The sequence below is a fragment of the Monodon monoceros genome, unplaced genomic scaffold (assembly GCF_005190385.1).
Source record: "Monodon monoceros isolate NGI ecotype Baffin Bay Population unplaced genomic scaffold, NGI_Narwhal_1 Super_Scaffold_17, whole genome shotgun sequence".
Classification (NCBI taxonomy): domain Eukaryota; kingdom Metazoa; phylum Chordata; class Mammalia; order Artiodactyla; family Monodontidae; genus Monodon; species Monodon monoceros.
In genome coordinates, this window is record NW_021703773.1 from 13,830,731 (window position 1) to 13,847,409 (window position 16,679).

The 16,679-nt window shown below is 40.1% G+C and overlaps 1 protein-coding gene across 1 annotated transcript in view; it reads right to left on the reverse strand.

Annotated features, from left to right (window-relative positions):
* Positions 1-6,008: 6,008 nt before the first annotated feature.
* Positions 6,009-16,679, reverse strand: part of LONRF1 (LON peptidase N-terminal domain and ring finger 1) — a 45,846-nt gene continuing 35,175 nt past the window's right edge. The window contains exon 12 of the mRNA XM_029226438.1: positions 6,009-7,383. Coding sequence (XP_029082271.1) covers positions 7,225-7,383 — 159 coding nt within the window. The 3' untranslated portion in view covers positions 6,009-7,224. The remainder of the gene's footprint in view (positions 7,384-16,679) is intronic.

Here is a 16,679-nt window from a genome sequence, read left to right on the forward strand (position 1 = left end):
CTTACATCTGCTAACCCCAACTTCCCACTCCATCCCTCCCCCAACTCCCCCCCCTTTCGCAACCCAACCACCCGTCTGTTCTCTGTGCCCATGATTCTGTTTTGTAGGTAGGTTCGTTTGTGTCATATCTTAGATTCCACATAAGTGGTATCATATGGTCTTTTTCTGACTGACTTCACTTAGTATGATAATTTCTAGTTTCATTCATGTTGCTGCAAATGGCATTATTTCATTCTTTTTTTATGGCTGAGTAATATTCCATTGTATATAAGTACCACATCTTCTTTATCCATTCATCTGTCGATGGACATTTAGGTTGTTTCCGTGACTTGGCTATTGTGAATAGTGCTGCTAAGAACATAGGGGTGCATGTATCTTTTGGGATTAGAGTTTCGTCTGGATATACGCCCAGGAGTGGGATTGCTGGGTCATATGGTAGTTCTATTTTTGTTTTTTTAAGGAACCTCCATACTGTTCTCCATAGTGGCTGCACCAGCTTACATCCCCACCAATGGTGTCGTGTCCCTTTTCTCCACATCAGGAGGATGATTTTCTTGTCTACAGTGTCTCATATTTGACAGTCTGAATGGGTTTGTGAATAGATGTTTCTGGAGTCAAGGCATAATTATTTTGAGTCTCATCTGTTGATTTGTCTTTCATTCCCTACCTTTCTTCATTATTGTCAACTCTACGTACAAATTTCCCAGCTCCAGTTACTAGAATCAATTATATCTGAAAAAGGAAGTTTTCAACCAGTTTCAGACCCACTTCCACATGGCCTTTGCATCGTAATCCTTGTTGTCAGCCTGAATTGAATGCTGTATTAGGTCCTGAGGTTGCGGTGTACCACAAACCGAGTGGCTTTAAACAGTAGGAACCTATTCTTTACATACAAAACCAGCAGAGCCATCTTCAAAGTTCATGCTGGAGTGGAGTGTGTCCAACTGAGGGGGGCCCATGATAAGAGAGAAACCCCCTTATTTACCGGGCAAGTAAGCACTGAAAAATTATAAACTGCCGTGAGGCACAGGCAGCAGGAAAAGCATAAAACTGAGTATAAAACACCGACATAAAGAAAAAACCTCAGGCAAACTTGTGATTTTGTTAAATTAACATTTGTTAGGTAGAACCTTGGTACTGAGTCAAATGATGAGCCACAGTTTAACAAAGACTGAAAGGCAAAGGGAAGTAGAGAAGATTATTCCTCAGAGGTCCTGGCGGAGGCCCGTGGCAGCCTCAAGCGGCACATGGAGAGGTAAAGGCAGGATGCAGGCAGGGTGGGAGCAGCAGGACCTGGGGCGCCTGGCTTTATTAGGTCCACAGGTGCAGTGCTTTGCGGGTCCCGGGTTAAGGCTGGATCAGTTAATTCAAACCATAAAGAGCAGGGTTTAAGTAAGCTCCAGGGGGCTCTTGTGCACAAGTGGAGAAAGCTAGGAGGCAGGAGAGACTGTTTATCAGCGGGGTGTTGGAGAAGTCACATCAGGAACTTGACTCTGAGGCTGCCATGGAGGGCACGCACCCGTGGGAGGGCTAGTGTCAGTTCAAGGCCCCCACTGGGCACTTGGCCGCGCAAATTGATGCCCAGGCAGCCGTATTATGGAGTAATTTAGTGAACCCCTCAACACAAACCAATGCCCGCCCTCCAAGATAGATCAAAGAAAAATTATCTAAACTGAGACACGAAGAGCAAAGAAAGGGAAAATAGAGCATCAGAGAGCTATGAAAGAATATCAGATGGGCTAACATACATGTAATGGTAAAGAAGAAGAGAAAAAGAAAAATGTCTATTTGGAGATGCGTATGTGTGTATGTGTGTACGTGCATCTCTGGCATAGTTTAATACATTTACAGTGAAATACCAAGTCCAAAACACTGAATAAATTCAACTATTATTTCATGCTGAGAGAGAACAGGGAAGTTATTTAAAAATTGGGGTGCCAGGGAAGAACCTAGATCACTTACCAAAGGAACAAAAGCCAGGTTTGCATTAGACTTTCAGCAGCAACATACATGTATGTATGTGCCTAGTATGGGGTCTGGTACTTAAGAGGAGCTCAATCGAAGGCCCCTGCTCCACAGCAAGAGACCTGGTTATTGCACATCTGTTTTTACTTGCCACTTAACATCCTGTCTTGGGCTTGGACATTTGAGTAGGAGAGGTAATTCCTAAGTCTGGTAATTCCTAAGTCTGTTCTAACTCCACCGATGTGGAAATGTTCTTGGCACTAAAGGTATGTTTTTCTTTCACTCCCTGGCTTGCACAAGGAGTTCTTACAGCCTTTCACCTTGCCATTTTGTTTCCTTTGCTGTCCTTGCTTAAGTGTGTTCTAGCATGTTAGGCTGTTCAGCAGTGACTTGTTCTGTATGTTGCTACATCGTCATTTCTCTAGCTTCATATTCAATTTGTTGATGATAAGAAAATTCTTTTCAGGAATCTCATATACACTCCTCCTTCCCTCCTTTCCTTTTTTGGAAGAGTTTGTTAACTCTCTTGACTAATTCCAGTAATACTGGTTTGCAATTAAATCAAGTGGATTAAGATTTGAGAGTCATTGAGTACACAGCAACAAAGGCATTTCAAAGAATACAGAAGGTATTATAAGCATGGGGTATATAAGCGTATGAGATTTTCCCAATTTCAATGTTATATACCATTGTTCTGTTGTGGGTTTTTGTTTTAATTTGGGTCTCTGTGACTTGAAACATGGGGGATAAAAGACGCCACAGTATGAGCTTGGGTTGAAGATTATGAACATTTTAATGATCCTTGATACATAACTGCAGTATTACTTTCTAAAAAGGTTGTTAGCAATTTACACTGCTCCCAAAAATGTAGGGCTGAGCCCAGTTTGGCCATCTCACCATCTTGGTGAGGTGCTTAAAAATAAGTCCTAATGTTATCGCTGTAAAATGCATCCCTCCCCCAAGTGTAAAGCCTACTAAGTCAGGGAGTCACGTCAGTCACTTCAGACCCTTCACATATCGACCTTCTTAGATGCCTTAGAACTTGGGTGGTGGTAAGGTTGAGCCAGACTGCCTGGCTTCGGTCAGTTCCACCACACATTAGCTGTGTAATCCTTTGACAAATAACTACTTAGTGTTTCCATTTCCTCATCCTTACAAGGACACTACCTACTTCACAGGACTTTTCTGAGGATTAAATGTGCGTGTTTACCACATTTTGAAACGAAGTCTGTAGGCTCTTCAATACCCTAGTGTGACCTGCCCCCCCCCCAAAAAAAAGTCCTTAAGGATACTTTTAAATTTTGGTGAACAGCCAAAGGCTATTTGGAGGCAGGTCTGTAAGAGAGCTCATTTATTAAGCCACGTCATAAATGTCCTATCTATAAAAAATGTTGGCATTTAAGTGTTGGCTTAGGAAGAAAATTCATCTCATTGAGCCAGTCATTTCCCTGTGGATCGATGAGCCAGACAGTTGAGATATTGCTGTTTTGTCTGTCCTTGGTCATCTAAGTTTGCCTTATTGTCCTATTTAAATGGATCAACTTGGTACCTAAGAAAGCACCTAAATTATTTTATTACTCTTGAGCTAATTACATGCATTATTTGTTTCTTCCCTACTCTTAAGAATCTTCTCTCAGATGAACGTTAAAACTTTGAATCTCTCCTCCACGCCGCGATATTTCCCTCCTACTTTGCCTCTACTGATTTCTGCCTTGTGTTCTGGAAAGGACCCCAACTCAATGCTCTGCCTCATTCCTTCATCCTTTGTCTGAATTCATTCTTCTGTTTAACTCGTCTGCTTTTATTTATTTATTTATTTTTGCTTAGTTTATTTTTATGATTCATTCATTGACTCCAAAAACTTTTATTGAATGCTTCTGTGGTGCCAGGGACTGTCTGAGGAACATATTTTAGATCTCCAGATAATTTTTGGAATTGCACGTCCTCAAATCGAAGGGCACTGGATTTGTTGTATTGTTTGGAATGTTTTTCCTCAAATTTGTGGGAGTTGACTGTCTCCTCATCTTTGTCACGTGGGAGCTCTATTCCTTCCTGTGGGTGCTGGTGTGGTTCTGGGTGGCCTGCCTCTGCTGACTGGTGAACGCTGGAACGCCTGCCGTGTGAGCGAAGTCAGCAGCCTACTGTCTGTGCGTGAGGGCCCTCCATCCCATGTGGCTAATGAAGGTTTCATGGTCTTCTCTGGCCCAACGCCCTCATTTGGTGCTTTGGCCTGAGAACAGCTGCTGTTGCTGCCTGCTGCCCTGGCCAAGTGGGGAGAGGCCAAATGATCCAGCCGTGTCAAATACAGCCTCCCCAGGGAACCTGCCCGAGTTTTCCAAGACCCTCTACCAGTCTGGGGCTCCCCTGCAGTCCTCCATTTCTGTAAAGCTATGCTCTCCTCTGGTCTTCTATATTAGATCCCGTTTCCATATCTCAAAAATTCCTCAAAAAGCATTGACTTTAGTTTTGCAATGCTATTGGATTTCATTTTCTTTACTGTCATTGTTTTGAACTTGGGGAGGAAGGTAAGACGAGGTACTCGCTCAGTCTAACCATCTTTATTCAACTTCCCTTCTTAACTGGCATTTATTTCAACCCTGTTCAGGGGTCACCCTGTGTCTTGGAGATTAAATCTGTCTAAACTGCTAGACACTGATCTTGATATCAGGAGAGGGTTTATGTATTTAATTCAAATATCCCCCATACATGCTATAAGCAAAGCACAAGGAAAGTGCTATGGATTCAGGGTTTTAGCTGAGTGAAGGCATTCAAGTTGACCTCGAGGAACAGGAAGAACTGGACATGTAGAGACAGGTGTATAAGAAAAGAAGATCAACAACCAGCTACCTTGGCTTGAAATACGGAATTCATGACAGAACTTAGTCACTTAAAGTGTTAAGGGAAAAAAAAAGTCAGATTCTTCCCCCCCCCCACCTTCTTTTTCTGATAATCTAGATGGAAAGTGCAGTAGGAAAAAGATTTCCAGAGATTAAAAAAAAAAAAAAATCTATAGACAGAATAACTATGAGAGATCATTTACCACAAAACTAGGGTCAAATGATAAAACCCATGAATTTCCATTAGTATGTGTGTGTATATATAGAGAGACCATTTAATGCTGCTTTGTGCGTGTGTATGTGTGGATACACGCAAGTACATACCACGGATGTCGATTCAGCACCAGGTAACTCCTGCTGCCATCTGATACATATTTTGAGAACTATAGAACTGTATAGGTAAACTCTTCATTTATGCCACCCAGACACTAGTTAAGCTATTTAACAGGCATTTAATAGTTTTTTATTACAAGAAAGTTCAATCTAACACTGCAGAAACTATTGATAAGGTACTTTTGGGGAATGGCCCATTCTTTGTAGAACTATTCACGATTCGTGACTAGCATAATTGTGAGGGCAAATGGTGGCTCTCTATCTAGGCAGTGATTTCTGCCTTTTTAATTAAAACGTTCAATATTAAATCCTAGCTGGGAAATCAGGGACTGAAAGAATCAAGGCTGTTTAGCCAAGAGGTGTCCCCAATGGGGGTAACTAAGAGCCTTATCTTTATCCTAAAAGGGACATGGATTTTTCAGAGGTTGAAAAATGTGCCTTAGAGCAGTGGTCCCAAACTTTTGGGCCCCAGGGACCAGTTTCGTGGATGACACTTTTTCCACGGACCGGGGTGGGGTGGGGGGTAGTTCAGGCGGTAACGCGAGTGATGGGGAGCGGCAGATGCAGCTTCGCTCGCCTGCAGCTCACCTCCTGCTGTGCGGCCCGGTCCCTAACAGGCCACGGACTGGTACCAGTCCGGGGGTTGGGGTACCCCTGCTTTAGAGGATGGTTCTAGGCCTAAACTTTCCTTAAGACACTTCATTGTTTGGTCAAAAGATGACCAAAAAAAAAAAAAAAAAAGTCTTTTGAAAGCTATAGCTTACATCTCACAGCACAAAACAGTAGGCAAAACTCATCTGTTCTCTACTCTGTGTAGCTTGATTCCTCCGCTGATCTTTTTTTGACATTAACCTAATCATTAAGAAAAAAAAGTATTATGAATTTAGCTTTTATTCAAAATTAAATAAGCAAAAGCAAAATTTTTAAGAAACTTTTACAAATTACTTACATAAAAGAAAGTTAAGAGGGACAGTCACAAGTCTGCAACAAATAATTACAAAAGTATCTAGGGCAGCATGAATACAGACCATGTCACAGCATGGTGATCTAACTGTGATATGAATAAGGCATAACTAACATTTGCACCAAGACGAGAATTTAAAAAAAAAAAAAAACCAACATACTTTAAAAGCTTAGTTCTACATTAAGCTTCTTCTCTTCCCTTAGATCCTTAATGGGTTTATACTATGTAATTTTTTAAAACAAACATATGTCAAACTATAAATTACATAGATGGGCAGTTAATGTGAAAAGCCCCCCTAAAATGTACAAACTAACTGGTACTGAACTGAGTTCTCCATTTACCTTTATGTACAGTTAAGTGTAAACCATATTTTCACAGTTTTAAGTGTTTTATGAATAGATGCACAGTACCAAGTCAGGTTTGCAATTGTTCCTGAAAACTGGCTCTAGGTTCTGCATCCGATGCCTGTTGGCTATTGGGATGCAAGTATTTACATAAATAAGAAACTGTGTCCTAGTTAATGGTCAAGACAGTTCAGCAAGAGCGGTATTTCCGACAAAAAGTGATACTCAATACCATAGCTTACGTACTTGTGCAAATTAAGCATCAGGACAGAGAAATCTGAGGCAAATTCAATTTGCAAAAACTTGTATCGCTACTGTTGTAAACTTGGGCAATAAATGACCCTCGGCAAGTTCTGCTCTCTATGGCTTTTTTTTTTCTTTTAAAATTTTAAAGCCAGAGAAAATGCACCCATACTACCCACACGGGCGCGCATACGCACGCGCGCACACACACACACACACGCACACACGCACGCACGCACCCACACACAGAGTTCTCATTTCATTTAGAGTATGGTACATAGTGCAACTTCATCACAATGTAGAGGTTTAACACACATTTAGTGTGTGTTTTTCTGTGCAAGTTCTTAGTGGTCTAAATCCTAGTTGAAGGTATCTGTTTGCAGAACCACATGATTCAGGAGGTGGAAGGAAAAAGAAAAAGAAAAGAACAGTTTCATTACATTTCTCAAACCAGCACTGGATGTGCAAAGGCAGCGGACAATCTGGCCATCACCACAGCCAGATTAGGGTAATTTTAGAGGAAGATCCAAGCAGTTGGTTACTTAGATTGGTCTCTAGAAAAATAAGTCAGTATATGCTGTATCTTTGTCAACCGTTCTTTCAAAGACTTCATTGACAAAACCGACAGCTGATAGCGGGGGTCGACGGGAAGGACGGCAAGAAGCCACCAACACCAGGCGGGTCCATTAGGGATTGCCTAAAAAGAATCCACATTGTATAGTGTTAATAAAACAAATATTTATGTAATTACAGCAGTAAAAAACCACCACCAAGCTAATCTGTATTGAGCACTTTATGGAGTCAGATTCTTTTTCTAACTTAAAAGAATTTTAATTGAAGTATAGTTGACTTACAATACTGTTGGTTTCAGGTGTGCAACAGTGATTTAGTATTTTTATAGATTATCCTCCATATAAAGTTATTATAAAATGTTGACTATATTCCCTGTGCTGCACTTTACATCCTTGTAACTTACCTATTTTATACCTAGTAGTTTGTACCTCTTAATCCCCTTTACCCCTCCTCCTCCTTCACTTCCCTCTGGTAACTACCATTTGTTTTCTGTATCTGTGAGTCTGTTTCGGTTTTGTTATGTTTGTTCATTTGTTTTATTTTTTTATACTCCACATAGAGGTGAAAACATACACTGTCTTTCTGACTTATTTCACTTAGTATGATAATCTCCAGGTCCATCCATATTGTCAAAAATGGCAAAATTTCATTCTTTTTTACGGCTGAGTAACATTCCATTGTAGATATACACACACACACACACACCCCCCACATCTTTATTCATTCTTCTGTTGATGGGCTTAGGTTGTTTCCATATCTTGGCAATTGCAAATAATGCTGCTATGAACACTGGGGTGCATGTATCTTTTCAAATTAGTGTTTTCATTTTCCTTGGATATATACTCAGGAGTAGCATTGCTGGATCTCATGGTAGTACAATTTTCAATTTTTTTGAGGAACCTCCATACTGTTTTCCACAGTGGCTGCACCAATTTACATTCCCACCAACAGTGCATGAGTGTCTCCTTTTCTCTCCACATCCTCACTAAGACTTGTCTTCCTGACAGTGTCCATTCTGACAGGTATGAGGTGATATCGCAACGTCACTAATCATTAGAGAAATGCAAATCAAAACCACAGTGAGCTATCATCTCACACCTGTCAGGACGGCCATCTCAAATCCTCTGTCAGTCATGTCAGGAGGGCACTGTCATGCCCATATAAAATGGGGAAGCTGAAGCTTAATTAAATATAATGCAAATTGTCCAAGATATCTCAGCTCCTACGTGGCAGAGCCAAGATTCAAATAATCCAGACCCGCCTCATAGCCAGCACTCTTTCCTCTTCACTGACCTAAACAGGGTATCTCAGTCTCAGGCTACTGGCTTCTGGGGCTGGACAGTTCTGTGTTATGGGGACTGCCCTGTGCATTGTAGCATGTTCAGCACATCTCTGACCTCTGTCTACTAGCTGCCAGTAGCACCTCCCCCAGTTCTGATGGTCAAAATCGTCTCCAGATATTGCCAAATGTCCCACAGGGGCAAAACTGTCCCCAGTTGAGAACTGCTTTCTTAAAATATATATTTAAAACACTAAGGGACCTCCCTGGTGGTCCAGTGGTTAAGGCTCTGCGCTTCCAATGCAGGGGGCATGGGTTCGATCCCTGGTCGGGTAACTAAGATCCCGCATGCCACATGGCATAGCCAAAAAAAATAAAATATTAAGACAAGTTAAGTGATACTTTTAAATGTCTTCAAAGAATTGTGGAATCCTAGGAAGGATATAAGAAAAGTCTCAGCTTCCAGTTTCATTTGAGAAATAAACATATCTCCAGCAAAGAACTTCATCTGATGTTGCAAGGGCTGACTACTGGCTATGGAACGAATTAGGAATTTATATACAAGAATGTTTAAGCCACCTTTACTACACACTGAATTGCTTTTTACTGAACCTAAAACATGAAGTTTCAGAATGACAAAAGGAGCTGTGACATGAGTTGATATCAGTAAGCTCCTCCTAGAATCAAACTGGACTTATCTGTGTCCTGTGTGTTGTCAACTCAGCATCACTGCCACCTTCCGTAGAGACATCAGAAACTACATTTCCCAGGATCCCCTCCCCCCATGTGAGGGGGTGGTTCCAGGTTAAACATGACCAATGAGAGGCACTCTTTCAAGATTTGGAAGTTGGGAGAGGAAGCCATTGTTCTCTGGAGGCTGTTGCCAAGTGTGGGCAGATGTGAGATTTGCAGAAGCTTTCCAGAGCGCTCGTGAAAACCACCTCCTCCACTACTGCAAACTGAGATACTGGTGGGGACTGCCCTGGGATTCCTAAGGATGGCAGTAGCTTCCCCTCAAGTCCTGAGCCCGTGCTCCACTGTGTCAGGAAGAGAGTCCCTGAGCTCCGCTGACGATGGCCTGATCTGATCCTCCCTCCTCCAGCTCTCCCAATGGGGGTGTCAACTTTACAATAAACCCTTCACTCCTGGGATATACAGAGTGGCTGCTTTTGTTTTCCTGACTGAATCCTGACTCATACAGTATGACTAACTGAAAGCAGTGGAAGAGGACTGCATAATAAAAGTGAGGGTGGTGGAGGTGATTGGAAAGTAATGTTGAAATTTTCTACAAGTTGGTTTGTTAACATTTAAAATGTACTTATTCAATTCTGTGCTCATCAAAAGCTGTTTCTGTCAAGTTCAATCAGATTCAGGTATAGCCAGGATAAAACAAACACGGGGCAACCGATACTATGCTGGACACGGAATGAGAACTCGATTTGGAGATGATGTGATGTTGAAATTTCAAGTTCAGGTGAAGGATTCAATTGAGATTCAGACAGATGTAGGCCGACCTTTGAAAACTGGAATGAGAGACAGTGTCCATCACAGGGGCCCTCTGTCCATCTGATATTCATTTACAGCCATTCCTTTATGTAATCTATTCCCATCTAACCACAAACATTGTTATCCAACTCAATTCAACAATGCTTATGCCTAATGCTTTGGTGGGTCTTTTACCAGATTTTCCAGGATAGGAACTCTTCTTTATGCCTCTTGCAGTGCTCTGCTTGACCAGAAAGCACCTGCTGTATGCTAATTAGATTAAACTTAAATGTAAACCCTAAATTCCAGATCAAGACCATAAGAACGATAGTTTCAGGAGGAGTGAAGTATAAAACATGAAGAGATAAAAATGAATTAAAGTGGCAGGGTAAAAAGCTGGGGATAACAGAAAAGGTGAGAAGATTTTTTTAAAAGTATAGAAAATGATACATCTCTCAACTCTCAAAGAATAACAGCAAAGCTAAAGAGGCTCGAAGATGTAGCTGTCTTATAGGCACAATTTACTAGATGGTACCATGTCCCCTTTTTTTTAATTGAAGTATAGTTGATTTACAATGTTGTGTTGTGTTAATTTCTGCTGTAAAGCAAAGTGACTCAATTATACACATATATACATTCTTTTTTTATATTCTTTTCCATTATGGTTTATCCCAAGAGATTGGATATAGTTCTCTGTGCTATACAGTAGGACCTTGTTGTTTATCAATTCTAAATGTAATAGTTTGCATCTACCAACCCCAAACTCCCAGTCCATCCCTCTCCCTTCCCACCTCCCCCTTGGCAACAATGAGTCTGTTCTCTGCTAGTCCATTTTTTTTTGTAGATAGGTTCAGGTTCATGATAGGTTCATTTGTGCCATATTTTAGATTCCACATATAAGTGATATCATACAGTATTTATCTTTCTCTTTCTGATTTATTCATTTAGTATGATAATCTCTAGTTGCATTCATGTTGCTGCAAATAGCGTTATTTTGTCCTGGCTGAGTAGTATTTCATTGTATATATATATATATGTACCACATCTTTTTTATCCATTCTATTGATGGACATTTAGGTTGTTTCCATGTCTTGTGACATGTGCTATTGTGAATAGTGCTGCTATGAACATAGGGATGTATGTATCTTTTTGAATTAAAGTTTTGTCTGGATATGTGCCCAGGAGTGGGATTGCTGGATCATATGGCAACTCTACTTTTAGCTTTCTGAGGAACTTCCATACTGTTTTCCATAGTGGCTGCACCAACTTACATTCCCACCTTCAGTGTAGGAGAGTTCCCTTTTCTCCACACCCTCTCTAGCATTTGTTATTTGGGGCCTTTTTTTTTTTAAAAAAAAAGAAACATTATTTATTTGGCTGCATGGGGTCTTAGTTGCGGCATGTGGGACCTTCACTGCGGCATGTGGGATCTTTCATTGTGGTGCGTGGGCTTCTCTCTAGTTATGGCATGCGGGTTCAGGACTTGTGCATGGGCTCAGCAGTTGCAGCACACAGGCTCTCTAGTTGTGGGGCGCGGGCTCTAGAGCATATGGGCTTAGTTGCCCCGTGGCATGTGGGATTTTAGTTCCCCTACAATGGATCGAACCTGTGTGTCCCCTGCATTGGAAAGCAGATTCTTAACCACTGGCAGAGCAGAGCCCTGTGGCCTTTATAATAGTGGCCATTCTGACCTGTGTGAGGTAGTACCCCATTGTAGTTTTGATTTGCATTTTTCTGTTAGCTATGTTGAACATCTTTTCATGTGCCTATTGGTCATCTGTATTTCTTCTTTGGAGAAATGTTTATTTAGGTCTTCTGCCCATTTTTTGATTGGGTTGTTTTTTTGTTGTTGAGTTGTATGAGCTGCTTACATATTTTGGAAATTAGCCTGTGTCAGTCACATCATTTGCAAATATTTTCTCTAATTCTGTAGTTTGTCTTTTCGTTTTTTTATGGTTTCCTTTGCTGTGCAAAAGCTTGTAAGTTTGATTAGGTCCTGTTTATTTTTGCTTTTGTTTCTATTGCCTTGGGAGGCTGACCTAAGAAAACACCGGTACAAATTGTGTTAGGGAATGTTTTGCCTATGCTCTTCTAGGAGTTTTATGGTGTTGTCTTAAGCCATTTTCAGTTTATTTTTGTGCACACTGTGAGGGTGTGTTCTAACTTCACTGATTTACACACAGCTGTACAACTTTCCCAGCACCCCTTGCTGAAGAGACTATCTTTTTCCCATTTTATATTCTTGCCTCCTTTATTGAAGATGAATTGACTGTAGGTGTATGGGTTTATTTCTTTATTCTGTTCCATTGATCTGTGTGTCTGTTTCTGTACCAATACCACACTGTTTTGATGACTGTAGCTTTGTAGTATTGTCTAAACTCTGGGAGAGTTATGCCTCCTGCTTTGTTTTTTTTCCTCAGGATTGCTCTGGCAATTCTGAGTCTTTTATGGTTCTATATAATTTTTTGGATTATTTGTTCTAGTCCTGTGAAAAATTTCATGGGTGATTTGATAGGGATCACATTAAATCTGTAGATTGCTTTAGGTAATATTGCCATTTTAACAATATTAATCCTTCCAATCCAAGAGTATGGGATATCTTTCCATTTCTTTGAATTCTCTTTAGTCCTTTATTTTTTGGTGCAATTTTAAAAGGTATTGATTTTTACATTCCCTTTCTGATATTTCATTGTTAGTGTAAAGAAATGTAACCGAGTTCTGCATATTAATCTTGTATCCTGCTACTTTGCTGAATTCATTTACTTGATCTAGTAACTTTTGTGTGGAGTCTTTAGGGTTTTTTATATATAGTATCATGTCATCTGCATATAGTGACTATTTTACCTCTTCCTTTCCAATTTGGATACCTTTTGTGACTGTTTTACCTCTTCCTTTCCAATTTGGATACCTTTTATTTCTTGTCTGATTGCTGTGGCTAGGACTTCCAATACTATGTTGAATAGAAGAGGTGAGAGCAGGCATCCTTGTCTTGTTCCAGATTTTAGCAGGAAGGCTTTCAGCTTTTAACCATTTAGTATTATACTGGCTGTGGGTTTGTCATAAATAGCTTTTATTATATGGAGATATGTTCCCTCTATACCCACTTTGGTAAGAGTTTTTATCATGAATGGATGGTGAATATTGTCAAATGCTTTTCTGCATCTATTGAGATGATCATGTGGTTTTTGTCTTTTCTTGATGTGGTGTATCACATTGATTGATTTGCATATGTTGAACCATCCTTGTGAACTTGGGATGATTCCCCCTTGGTTGTGGTGTATGATCTTTCTTATGTGTTGCCGGATTCAGTTCGCTAATATTTTTTTTTTGGCGGTATGCGGGCCTCTCACTGTTGGGGCCTGTCCCGTTGCGGAGCACAGGCTTCGGACACGCAGGCTCAGCAGCCATGGCTCACGGGCCCAGCTGCTCCGCGGCATGTGGGATCTTCCCGGACCGGGGAACAAACCCACGTCCCCTGCATCGGCAGGCAGACTCTCAACCACTGTGCCACCAGGGAAGCCCAGTTTGCTAATATTTTGTTGAGAATTTTTGCATCTATATTCATCAAAGATATAGGCCTGTAATTTTTTTTTTTTTTTGGTGGTGTCTTTATCTGGTTTGGTATCAGGGTGACAGTGGCTTCACAGAATGTCCTTGGGAGTATTCCCCCTTCCTCAGTCTTTGGAAGAGTTTGAGAATTGGTATAAGTTCTTCTTTGGATGTTTGGTAGAATTCACCTGTGAAGCCATCTGGCCCTGGACTTTTCTTTGTAGGGAGTTTCTTTTTTTGTTTGTTTGGTTTTTTTAAATTACAGATTCTATTTCACTTCTGGTGATCAGTCTGTTCAAATTATCTATTTCTTCTTGATTCAGTTTTGGTGGGTTGTATGTAGAAACTTGTCCATTTCATCTAGGTTGTCAAATTTGTCAAAGTTGTTGGCATATTGGTTGAGATTTCTTTTTCATTTCTTATCTTATTTGGGTTCTCTTTTCTTGGTGAGCCTGGCCAGAGGTTTGAAAATCTTGTTTATCCTTTCAAAGAACCAGCTATTGGTTTTATTTATTTTTTCTATATTTTTTAACCTCTATTTTATTTCCTCCCTGATCTTTACTGTTTCCTTCCTTCTGCTGGCTTTAGGTTTTGTTCTTCTTCTAATTCTTTTAGGTGATAGGTTAGGTTGTTTGAGATTTTTCTTGTTTTTTGAGGAAGGCCTGTATTGCTGTGAACTTTGTTCTAAGAACTGCTTTTGCTGCATCCCATAGATTTTGTATGGCTGTGTTTTCATTGTCTCAAGGTATTTTTTAATTTAATTTTTGATTTCCTTGTTGACCCATTGGTGTTTTTAGTAGCATGTTGTTTAGTAGTCTCCATGTAATTGTTTCTCATTTCTTTTCCTGTGTTTGATTTCTAGTTTCATGCTGTTGTGGTCAGAGAAAATGCTTGAAATAATTTCTATACTCTTAAATTTTTTGAGGTTAGTTTTGTGCTCTAGTATGTGCACTTGAAAAGAATGTGTATTCTGGGTTTTTTTGGATATAACGTCCTGAAAATATCAATTACGTCTCACTGTTGTATCATTTAGGATCTCTGTGCCTTATTGATTTTCTGTCTGGAAGATGTGTCCATTTTTGAGTGGGGTGTTAAAAGTCTCCTACTATTATTGTATTCCTATCAATTTCTCCCTTTATCTGTTAGTATTTGCTTTATGTATTTAGGTGCACATAGGCTGACGAGCACATAATCCTTTTCTTATATTGATCCTTTTATCATTATATGTGTCCTTCTTTGCCTTTTTTTATGGCCTTCGTTTCAAAGTCTATTTTGTCTGATACGAGTATTGCAACTGCTGCTTTCTTGTCATTTCCGTTTGTATGAAATACCTTTTTTTCCATCCCCTCAGTTTCAGTGGTGGCTCTCTTGTAGGCAGCATATTATAGACTCTTGTTTTTTAATCTAATCTGAAACTCTGTCTTTTGATCGGAACATTCAGTCTATTGACATTTAAGGTAATTATTGATACATGTGTATTTATTGCCATTTTAAACCTTGCTTTCCAGTTGATTCTTTGTTTCTTTTATCCTTTTTTTTTCTTTTTGTGGTTTGATGATTTCATTTTATGCTTGTGTTCTCTTTTTGGGTGTGAATCTTGTATGCTTTTGATTTGTGGTTGTCCTGTTTTTCAAGTATGTTAACCCCTTCCTATATGTGCTTTAGACTGATAGTCACGTAGGCTCAAACACATTCTTAAAGAATCTACATTTTCTTACTTTCCTTCTCTACATTTTATGGTTTTTTTTTTTTTTTTTTGCGGTACGCGGGCCTCTCACTGCTGTGGCCTCTGCCGTTGTGGAGCACAGGCTCTGGACGTACAGGCTCAGCGGCCATGGCTCATGGGCCCAGCTGCTCCGTGGCATGTGGGATCTTCCCAGACTGGGGCACGAACCCGTGTCCCCTGCGTCGGCAGACGGACTCTCAACCACTGCGCCACCAGGGAAGCCCCATTTTATGGTTTTGATGTCCTTTTTTACATCTTAATGTTTATCCTTTTGCTATTCCTTGTGTCTATTGTTGCTTTCACTAATAGGGTTTTTTAATTTTCTTTTTCTTTTTGATGTGTGTACTGGCTAGTTTATTTACTTTCCAATTGTGATTTCCTCCTTCCTATATCTTCTTGCTGCTTTTTTATTTAGAGAAGACCTTGCAATAATTTTTTAAGATAAGTTTAGTATTGCTGTATTCTTTTAGTTTTTGCTTGTCTGAGAAATTCTTTCTCTCTCCTTGTATCCTAACTGATAATCTTGCTGGGTAGAGTACCCTAGGTTGCAGGTTTTCCCCTTTCAGGACTCTGAATATATCTTGCCACTCCCTTCTGGCCTGCAGTGTTTCTGTAGAGAAATCAGCTGATAGAATTATAGGAGTTGCCTTGTAATTAACCCTGTTTTTCTCTTGCTGCCTTTAGAAGCCTCTCTTTAACTTATGCCATTTTAATTATAATATGTCTTGGTGTGGGTCTGTTTGGGTTCCTCTTGTTTGGGACCCCCTCTGTGCTTCCTGTAGCTGGATATGTTTCCTTCTTTAGGTTTGGGAAGTTTTCAGACATAATTTCTTCGAATACATTTTCCATCCCTTTTTCTCTTTCTTCCCCCTCTGGAATCCCTACTATGCATAGATTGGCCAGCTTTATATTATCCCACAGGTCTCTTACATTGCTTTCTTTTTTGTTTTTTTCATTTGGCTTCCTGTCTGCTGTTTTGATTGGGTAATTTCCATTATTCTGTATTGCAGATCACTTATTCTTTCCTCATTATTCATTCTGCTATCATTGCCTTTAGCTCAGCTTTCATCTCTGCAAATGAATTTTCTAATTTTTCTTGGCTCTTCTAGTTTCTTTTAACAGTAATCTGCATTTCTGTTGATAGCCTTTCTTAATTCCTTCAGTATTTTCATTACCTCCCTTTTTGAACTCGGTATCTATTATTAGACTGAAGAGGTCTGTTTCATTGTTCCTTCAGGGGAATTCTCTTGGTCTTTTAACTGGGAGTGGTCTCTGTGTATTCACTTTACTTGCATCTCTTACTCTGTCAGTTTAGGAGAAGCAATTATGTACTGTAGTCTTGGTGGGCTGTTACACGCGGGAGCGTCCCTACGTAGCTTGC